Below are 11,746 nucleotides of genomic sequence, written 5' to 3' on the forward strand. Positions count from 1 at the left end.
CTAATATGCAAATTGCAAAAAAAATTTGTAAATGTGAATAACTTGGACTATAACTGGAGCTGCTAAATATTATTCCTGCAAAGTTTTGAGTGCTTTCTATACATCGCACGAAGCTCATGATGTGAAACTTTTGAATCAAAATTATTCTGATTATGAGAAAAGAAATATCGAAAATAAAGATACACTGAACTACCAAGTCCCGTGTGTCAAAATCCAACGAATTTCAAAGTTCACTTATTGCTGTAAATAACAAGAGAGTAGAGAGTTGCTGAAGGTGAATTTATAATTATCAGGGAACTATTTAATGGAAAATATAATTTAACCCTTTGGATGTAAAACACATTAAAAGTTAAACGTTTTGAAGTTTAATTAAAATTAGGGAAGTTTCCCAGGAGTAAAAGGGGTTAATAAGGGGGATATCTTAATGAGGTTAAGGTCAAGGCTATTTGATTACCTTCCAAACACCCAGCCAATACTTCAGGGAAAAACAACGACAAAACCCCGACATCATTTAGAATACATTAAAAGCCAAATTGAAGAGTTAAAAAGAAGTTGGCAAATTAGAAAATTTGAAATATAATTTATGAGTAATGCACCTGTTTTGAAGCTGATGAAAAAGCAAGAAAAGTGAATTATAGTTTCAATGATTTATAAAACAGACAGGTTAAAATTGGTAAAATATGATAAATATTACAAATAATAATTTTTTGAGGGCAATTATAAATTTTATTTGGAGATTTCTTTAAAAATAATTTGAATATTGGAATATCGTTTTATGTAAAAAAGGAAAAGTTTCGAGGGCAATATCAAATTTCATAAATATTTATTCGAATTTTTTCGGATATTAAATTCTTGTTTCAGGTCGTATGGTTACTATTATAACTCTACGCCAAGCAATACAGAACCTGAAATATTATGTAAATTGTTCTAATTGAGCAGCCTTACCTTGAAAAAATGATTCATTTTTGAAATCCTTCAAGTAATACTAGTTAGACTAGTAAAGGGCTGAATGTTTGACCGAACCATGCTACTTTATTAGGGTGTATTAGACTTGATTCTGATTGAAAAATACAGTGTTTATTTAAATATTTAAAACAAAATAGATCACAATTTTTTTATGGCTAGTCCTTTCGATTTTATTAATTCATATTTAATAAACGCGGACGTCAGAGAAAGTATCACGTCATATTAATAGATATTATGAATTATGACTTTATATTACTGAGGACAGTAAAATATAGGCTTTCTCTTGTCTATCATTTTTCATTCAATTCATGCAATCGCTTGAGATAGTATAAGTTTATACTCGTTGGTATCTATAAGACCGGTGACAAATAATTATATTTTCTAGAATTTTGCTGTTAAAGTCTTGAATTCACCATTCGTTCGATAGTCCTCTGACGAATCGTACGTTGATCTCAGAAATAGGAATTGTTTATTAGGCCTACATAAATTCAAGGCCTGAAAATGCCGATTGAGTGCCTTTAAGACCACCATAGAATCTGAGCCAAACCAATATTATTATAGTAGCATATCCTCTCTTGCATTTTTTCCGTGGACTTGGTTCAACCAGTTTCAGGAATTGTTTAATATATTCAAAGCCCAAATCCACTTCGTTAACGCCGATTGAGCGCCTTTAAGACCACCATAGAATCTGAGCCAACCCAATATTATTATTATTGATAATAAAAGGATGAATGAATAAAACAATAAATGAATGAAATGATAAGAATGATAATAATATTTATACTGTATTTATTGTATTCATACACCGCATAATAATATTTTCTATATTTTCACATATACTCATAATATAATGAATCAACCAAATGCTGGCAATAATTACTAGAATTCTTTCTAATAATATTTGTATATATACGCTAATAAATTGCCGGTTTTTGTGAATATAATAAATGAAATAAGACATGAGAATGAGAGGAAAATCTGGTAAAATTTCTAACTTGTCATAGCAACGTTATGTTTAGTTGCAGAACATTAAATTCGCAACCCAAAACATTTACAAAGTTGGCGTTACAAATAATTACCAAAGGAAATGGTATTTGGGTGCTAATAAAACTCTGCGTTACTCCACCAGCCAAACTATTCACTAAAATATTGAAAACTTATACACGCTTTTTCAATTTAACGCGATTCCCAAATCATTCGAAACCAAGTGCTCCGTAATGGAACTGACCGTATCGTCGAAAAACCAGTCACATATTTAAAGATGAATTTTCAACCCTACTCGTTTTTAAGATACGAACATTTTCCGGCAAATTAAACACGTTTTAACCACTCTTAATCATTTTTACATTAATATCCTCGCTACAATGATGATGAAATAAAGGCCTGAAATCTACATTAAAATATATTTCTGCCTATAAAATAAGACACCATGCAGTGGCACCAGACATTCAATTTAACGACCCAGAGATTTCCAGGGACAAAATGCCAAAACATATGCAAGTCAGATATGCTACAATATGCTACATTGGCTTTATTTTCGATGTGAGAAAACACCATAATCATATTTTTCAACTGTGGCGAACAAAAAACTCTAAAAAATCTAATAAAAGCTGATGTGATAAACATAATTGAATAACTTTGTTGACATTGCTTTAAAAAGAAAAAAATGACCAAAAAGTTGAATATTTCATAATTGATTTGAGCAATATTTAGATTTTGATTGTGGCATACCACAAGGAGACCACATAACGTCATATCTTTACATGTTATCAACTAATGATTCAAAATCTAACTGTGTTCTTTTTCAGAAATTTATCTAAACAGCGTTTTGCTGTATCTGATCTGCACTTTAGAACATTTTAAGTGAAAAATCTTGATTCTCATAATATTAATTTTCAGATAACAGCGAAATCTGTATTTTTATCTATTTTTTATTTAAAACAGCATTGTGTGGTTATATTTCAAAGGGAAACCGAAAGTAGATTTTTATTGGCTCTGCTAGAATCTGCTCACATCTGATAAATATTTAAAAATGTTTGTAGAAATCAAATAAATCTAGCATCACGGCATCATCCATACCAGGATTCGCTCGATACAATTTCGGTAAGCGAAACGTGATGCCACTGATTCTTGAGTAGCAGGGCGGGGCCTAATTGGTCGATGATTGACGTTTTTGGCTTCTCCAGCCAATCGGTGTACGACGTGGCCAATTTGTACCGAGGAATATAGTGTCAAGGGGATGGAGTATGTAAAATATACAGCAAAAGTCAAACTAAAGTTATATTTACATGTTTACCTCTTCACATAACTTGGAGCATGAAATCATTAAAGATTTAAAAATTTCAATGTTCAATCAAGAAATCAATTGACCTGAAAGAAATCGTATAAGTGGACCAAGAATCGGTTTTACTCTGGACCAAGTCTCGAACCTGGATTACCATTCGGCAATGATGGGTAAGTGAATTTAGATAATTATTCTTTCAATATTACTACTTTCAGTTCACAATTCTGCTATTATAGGTCTTTGGAGAAGTCCACTGCTATACTATTATTGCTCCTGATTTTGTCATGCTTTCGACGAGATTTTTAGTCACTGAGATTGTTTTGCGTGTACGCATTTTTATTCTAAAATGTATCAAATTTGTGCAAACAAAATGTGATATATTTTACTGATAACCCGAAATGAAAATTGTCTCTGAAATAAATTGCTCATTTTAAAAAAAAAATCGAATAACTTAAGTTATTTGACAATAAACTTATTCTATGTCGCTAAAACTCTGCAATATTTAAACATTTTCAGTGATCTGTGAAAGGTTTTCCCGTCGTCATTAGCACACAAGGTGCAGAAGAGTAGGACGTAAAACTCCATTAATTTCATTTCATTTCTGAAAGGTTTCAATTTATTGATTCAATCGTATGATCTACTAATGATTGGTAAAATTTGCTTTACCAGCTATCTTGATTCAAGGTATATCTGTACCACTTTTCAAATGAAAATCCTACCTCAGGTCCGCCTGAAAAAGTAATAATATCACTAAAAGGGTAAAATCTTTTATCTACTCGGGAGAAAAACAATAAAGGTCGAATTCTCAAACCGTCGGCTAAAACATTTTTTATTTAATATGATTGTAGAAGAACAGGGTGCGGGAATTCCATTTTGAAGAGCTGTATGCTGTATGCTTTTGTGGACAAAAAATAACTTAAGAATCTTGCTTTGGTACTAATGAATTTAAAAATTATCCAAAGGTTCTTATTTTGGTAAAGAACGTTTCGAAAACTGCGCAATTACGATGTCATATGAGATGTAGCTTAATAATGATAAAACTCAGAATTGATGTCGTCTTTAACCTGATCAGCTTATCTTCTTACGAACTTCAAAATCGTGCCACTTTACTCACATTTACTCCACATGTGGGTTGAGAGAAAGTGATAAATGGCCCTATATCTTCTTCATTACAACTAGCTAATTATTGCTTCACATATAATCAGACCTGGCTAATTTCTACCCGTGCCTTTTCACAACTCCCTTATTAGATTCAATTATATTTTACAACATGAAATTGATATTTTAAATGTTTTTTTTTCCATAAAATAATATACAATATTTGGCAAATACGAATTATATTTACATGTTTCTTTAAACTTGATATTTTTTTCAAGCGCAGAATAATTACCGTTATTCTATTACATCTTTTTCAGAGGCGAACAAATAATTGACTTTTTACGATAAAAATGAATATACCATCTTGAGAACGATGCATTATTATTATCATTTAAAAAAGAGAGAAGCTATTCAAATTTGACACAAAAACAAATATCAAAATTAAATACATACATTATAATCAAAATAAAACATTCACGATATCATTGATACAATGTATTACAACTACAATATTCAAGTCCAAAATCCCCATTGAATTTGAGCTCTACTGTGATAAATACCTTGGCGGGTGCTGCTAACAAGACATGCTCTCTCTTCCAGTTTACTAGGTGTACCTATCATCTCACAAAATAAAATGGTAACTACGTTTTCCAGTAAACTATTGTAAAAATAAAAACGAATTTATTTTGAATGTGATAATTACACATAACGATACATTTCTTTTCACATATTTTTTGATACATTTTATTCAAATATCGAAATACACTTTGTCAGATATAGTGATTCACTTTTTACAAAAATAATAATAATATATTTTAGTCAAATATTGATACATATTAGTCAAATCTAACGATTCTTTTTAATCAAATATGATGATACATTTGAGTCAACTTTAATGATTTGATTAAAATACAAAGATACATTTTCATTCAATTATATTGATACATTTTTCAAAGAAAATGATTCATTTTATTTACAAATATTGATACATTTGAGTCAAATAAAGACACATTTGTGTCAAAATTAACGATTCTTTTGATCAAATATAATAAAATATTTAGTCAAATATAATGATACATTTCATTCTAGTATATCGATACATTAAATTTAAATTTTATTTTTATTATCAGAATATTTGAATAAACTCTATCATAATAATATTGTTTTTGTACAAGGTAATCTGCAGTTTAACCAATTATAGGAATGATCTTTCCCGTGTCGGAAGGTACTTTAGTTTTTCTGCGAACATTATTTACCGAAAAATCTGATCTGTAGGAATCTTCTATTGGTGGAATTCATTAAAAAATTAAATTGAATTATTTCCATAATATTGCGTGAAACGCCTTTTCTCGGCAGAGAAGGTTTCGTTAGTTTTGGTCATTCTATAGCTAATCATGCCAATACACGCTTATTTTCTTTAACGGTCGAATGTCAAACAGCATCCAAAATAAACAATAGTTCAGAAAACAAAGCCCGTTAGATATTCTATAATACCAGTCTAAGTGAAACTTGAAACTGAATTTTATCAGTGAAACGTAACGCACATTCTTCCGTACGTTCAACCGTAACGTTATTCAAATCGTATTACAATGGTGCCTGGAAGTAATTGATGACGTCACAATTTCCTTGCAATACTTGGAATTCTCCAAGAGTTTGTGCTGCAGATAAGAACTCGACGACTCTACATGAAGCAATTGTAATATTGGTTTTATAAACAGTCAGACCTGTCAAACAGCTTCTCTTTATCTCTCTCTATAATCAACAGTAACATTTCTCTATCATTGGAAATTCTACACTTGATGTACGCGACTAACGTTCAATAAAAATTCCAAATTGATGAAGATATTTCTTATTCAGACATTTTTACACTTATTCACCCCAGGTAGAAAGTTTTCTAGATTTTATCGTAAAAGAAGGAAATAATCTACTCTTTCTGTGATATGATTTTCGGTCATTTTTTGGCAATGTTTATTTGTTCTGCCGAATCACAATAATTAGAAAACCAGCAAATATTCATACCGTTATCTTTATTCTTAAAAACAAATTCGATAAACAGTCGCTAACAGTCTATTACTATGGCCTATTCGATTGTTTACCACCCAAATTTGAGTGCTTTGAAAGATATCGAAATAAGCAACGTAAGCATGAATACTAGGCTATATTATTTACAAATAAAATTTATTAAATGAAATAATTTTATGAATTTTGATATCTCCATTCATTGGAATAATTCAGTTATAACATTATCTCAATAGGATCAAATTAACATCTATATTACATATATTTATATGCAATTGTAGGCCTAATCGATTACCATCTAGAAGTAATCGCTACGGAATTCTGAAACGATTCCTTCAAACAAACCGTTAATTTGTCAATAAAGGACTAATTGGTAATCGCCGACAGATCCCCCAAACCTGGACGAAACTATTTAATGCCCTGTCTTTGCAATTATGCCATTAAAATTTTCAACACACCACTTCTGCCATTTTTCTGAAACGCAAACATTTTGGCGGTTTACGTCTGCACTTCGAGGATATCGTACATATTTAGGTCGTTAAGGGAAAACTTTTAGAGTGAGTGATGAAACGAAATTTGAAAAGCAGACGAAAGATTTGTGAGGTAGTGAAGAAAAAGTTTTTGTCATTAAGAACGGTGGTGAAATTTACAACATTTCCATCATCGACATTGAAAACTAGATCTACTCAGATTCATACCCTAACAATCTGTTTTTCTTCCTTCTTTTTCCAGATGCTTTTCAAAAGAAAAAAAAACTTCAAATGATATTTTTACGAGTTTCGAACATATTTTGTGTGTGAAAATTTTGGTATTTATATTCTGAAATTTTCTGCTAAAATTTACAAGCTTTCGGGTATATGATTACAAAAATATGCTCATAAAAACTGGCGCTGATGTATCAAATATGACAGAACGTTTCTCATTTTCACCAATCCATCATTAATATTCCTTACAATTCGCACAAATATCTGTAATATTGTTTTTTAACTTTCAGAATCTATGATAATAACAAACGCCAAGCCTCATTTCATAAAGAAACTAAGAAATCGTTGATATGACTTAGTTTTGAAATTATGCCATTACTACAAATTACTTTGTTTTACGCATCAATTGAAACTAGTAATAATATGTGTTAATATTAATTATGAATGCTAGTCTGTTTTTTGGTTTCTTTTTTTTTCCTTGTAAACATACACAATACCAATTTGCAGGCAATAATTTGGAAAATAAGGATACATTTAATTAAAATGATACATTTCAAGAAAATGTAAAGAAAAATTTCAATGTAGTATCGTAAATCTGAATACTAATACAATCTATTCAAATATGTGATTTTTTTAAATAACGTTTTGAAGATACAGAATTATAATTTTTAGAATAAAGATGCATTTTATTCAAATATTATACATTTCAAGCAAATTTCTGAAATACAAAGTGATATTTTGTAAACGAAAGCGGCAATTTACAAAAAGACATAATTTCCGGATTTAAAGACTTCCAGAGGGAACAATTCTTCATATAATAATTCCTCAACTAGGCCTATATCCACCTGTCTTGAAACTAATTCCCCACCCGTGAAGAAATTTGTCTTGTTGGGTAATTAATATAATCAGTTAATTAGACGAACTCACGTTGTTTTCATGTGGCGCTGATAGGCGGCTTCTCGTGTTGCGGCTTCTAAAATACAAGTGAATCGCTCACTCTAGGGAGGTTGCCCCCGACGGTAAATTTATAGGAAAACGACGTGAATTTTAAGGAGTTACAGGGCCTGAGTGTTAATGGGTTTACACTTGTATACATATATTACATACATAAAGATAAACTCACCACAAGGTGTCGACTTATGACAACTTGGAATTTAAATCAGCCTAGTATCTATAAATTGTGTCTTGATATATTATTTTTGGATTTTGAAGTCAGTGGGTACAGTTGGAAAATTGTTTTTATTAAATCAACCGAAATCTACCTTTTTATGAATGTAATATGAAAAAAAGAGTAATAACGATATGTATCTGAACATAAAACTTGATATTAAAACAATGTATCTTATTGTAAAACAATGTTCTTTCCTCAAAGCTGTTTATCTTATATTCAAAAGATGCATCTGATAAATTAGTGTGTATTATATTAAAAACATTATTGATAAGAATAAATGTTTCTCATATATCATTGATATATACCTCATACTAACATAATCTATCATCAAAAACATAAATAGGCCTACTTCTTTTCAATTATTAACTGATGCAAAAAAATTTAAATATATAACGACTACCAATGATAGTAAAATACTAAAAAATATTGGGTCATTTTTGTTCAAAACCCAACAAATAGTACGGGTAACCAATAACAATAATTAAAACAAATCATACGTTAGTCACTACAGAATATCTTTTCTTGTTTTGTTTAAATTGTGTTTAGTTTGTGTTTGATTATTATTTGTATTGTGTTGTTTATCATTGCTTTGGCTATAATGGCGTAATATTTGCAATAAAGTTATTATTATTATTATTATATATGAGAAATATGTTAGAATAGCGTTATAAATATTTTGAAATATATTGTGCATGGTACTTATTTAATCTTATTTTTAAAAATATTGTATGTTTAAGCGATACAATATCTCCGCATCTAATTTAAAAACATTGCATCACATTTTATATATTTTAAATTTAGATCGGTGTAACATCTCGTAACGAATTTGTATTCGCCGATGAAGTGATATGTTTTTTTTTCTCTATATTTTGTAATTTTATGTATATAATAATTCATGCATTATGTATATTCGCATTCTTAAAATCGAATTCATTTATCTTTCCAGAACACCAGTCTTACGGGGAAGTGAACCAACTCGGAGGTGTGTTCGTCAATGGAAGACCGCTTCCCAACGCAATAAGACTCAGGATAGTGGAGCTCGCCCAGCTCGGAGTAAGACCGTGTGATATCAGCCGACAACTCAGAGTATCTCATGGATGCGTCAGTAAAATACTAGCCCGATACAACGAAACGGGGTCGATCTTACCCGGGGCTATAGGAGGAAGCAAGCCCCGAGTTACGACCCCCAATGTTGTTAAACATATCAAAGTGTACAAAGACAGAGATCCTGGTATTTTCGCCTGGGAAATTCGAGATAAACTTCTCGCTGACGGTGTTTGTGATAAATATAACGTGCCTTCTGTCAGTTCCATTAGCCGGATATTACGTAATAAACTAGGAAGCGGAAGTGGTAATAGCGGAAGTAGCAGTCCAGGAGCAAGTCCTAATGAACAATTTGATTCGAAAACGATATCTACATCCATGCATCCCCCATCTACACCTATTTACAATCAGTTTTATCCGTATTCATGCCCTCCACCAGCAATGGGCATGCACGGATCGTTCCCAACCCCTCAGATGCCGAGTCAAGGTCACGGTTTATCAGTCAATTACAAGCCGCCCGTATCAAGCTGTGTTTCGCCATGTATGATGCGGGCTTGGCCATCCTCGCATTCCGTCACGGACATTTTAGCATTTAGTCGACAGCCCATGCCGGGGCAACCCGCACCCATGCCGTCTCACGATAATATGGGGACTATAGGACAGACTTACAACATGTCCAACTATTATGGAATGAAACCGGGAATGTCACCGATGTATTTACAAAGTTGAGTTTGAAGGTATTGGACAAGGAGGGTCACCAGTGTGTTAACCAGCCAGGTTAGGATGTAGGCCCTATAGGTAGGACACATTGAAAAGATTAGAATCGTCTTGTACAGGATGTACGAATGCATTTAACAGCTAAGCAGTCAGGCGTCGAATCTAGTGTGCGTTAGCCAAATAAACTGATGGACGAGGGGAAAAAGTTAAAATGTTCTGGTACATGTTAATTATTGTACAAAACAATTAGTGCGATTCAAACGGCGGTTGCGGTGCAACTCAACGCCTGGAAAAACTCTTCATTTGTGAAAGTGTGCCAAATGTGAAATAAACATTTCAGACTAACGGTGTGTTTAAATCAGTAATTAACACACACGAATAAATAATGTCTCGTCAAAAAGAGGTGAAAATCATTACTACATATTAATTAGTCGTTTCTAAGGGCGGCCATTTTGTTTTCTCATTTGTCATCTCATTATTAACTCAGCACATTTGAAATGTTTATTTTTCTTCAAATCGACGGTAATGTTGTTAATAAATTGCCAAAAGCCTGAAATTTTGCTCAATTTAGATTAAGATGTAACATATTGAACTTTTGTATCATTAAACAAAATTTCTTGTTTAGATTAGTGGATATGTACGGTGCATCGGTTAACTAAAAAACGAAATTCAAAACATGAAGCGAATATTTTCAAATACATATGAATATGAATTATGACTGTAATAATATCCAATATGGAATTACAATCTATGTTTTGTTTAGAGTGATGAGTGTATACTAGTCGATGAAAGATTTATTTATGTGTTCTTGACGAAAATGTAATTTAGATTTAAAAAAGATAAATTAAAAGAATAATATTTGTTGTTTATGATTGAAAAATAAAACTTATGTAGATTTCTAAAAAAAATTGTGTTATTGTTTTTCATATCCATTTTGGAATGGTGGGATGAAAGTTGCCGTCGAGGTAACGGTTTATATTTATAGCCTATCACAAAACAAACAGAGAGCAATAACCAAAAAATATAGTTACCAACAAATGTGATACGAATATTCAATGTGGACAATATCTTGCTCGACCGAACTGAACATCAAATGTAATTGTATAACTGCAATATTTTTTTGGATGGTTAATTATTTTTTACTTACTCCAGGTACATCGTACACAGCGTTTCAGAGAGTCGTCATAGTACTTAATGTTTATTTGGCATACTAATATCCATATTCAATGCTGTTCTGTATTTTATGCTGTATATATACATGTTTGCAGTGGCGGAGTCAGGTTTGCGTCCGTGAGGGGGTGAAATATCTGAGATTGCCCGAATTTCTAACCCAGTTATGGGATTTTTGCCCGCTTTCGGGGTTGCGAGGGGGGCGGCTGCACCCTCTGCCCCCCTTTGGCTCCGCCACTGCATGTTTGTAGTATCTGATAGAAGCATGAAACATGTAGTTCGTCATGATATTGTATGATAAGTATATTTTATGTAAATAAGACGAGAAAAGCGACACAATGTTGATAAGTTTATAGTCGAGAATGATAAAGAATTTATAATGTTGATACACCTTGTTCCTACAACAAGATTAGATGTACAGATCTTTTTACACTGAAAACACACACGTCGATTTGTAGCAGACGATTGATATTGCATGTTTTTGGAACAAATGCATGGCAGGGAAGTTTTGCATGACATTTCATGCTTATAAAGAAAAATTGTGGGGAAACAGACGGTACATAAATAGCGAGA

General features: G+C 31.8%; 1 protein-coding gene across 1 annotated transcript; it reads left to right on the forward strand.

Moving 5' to 3' along the window:
* Positions 1–3,416: 3,416 nt before the first annotated feature.
* Positions 3,417–10,015, forward strand: LOTGIDRAFT_161614 (hypothetical protein; the record flags this gene model as incomplete). Its single annotated transcript, XM_009057465.1, has 2 exons — positions 3,417–3,420; positions 9,189–10,015. The coding sequence occupies 2 exons, from the start codon at positions 3,417–3,419 to the stop codon at positions 10,013–10,015; spliced, it is 831 nt and encodes a 276-aa protein (XP_009055713.1).
* Positions 10,016–11,746: the final 1,731 nt, after the last annotated feature.

The sequence above is a fragment of the Lottia gigantea genome, assembly GCF_000327385.1.
Source record: "Lottia gigantea unplaced genomic scaffold LOTGIsca_30, whole genome shotgun sequence".
NCBI classification, from domain to species: Eukaryota; Metazoa; Mollusca; class Gastropoda; family Lottiidae; genus Lottia; species Lottia gigantea.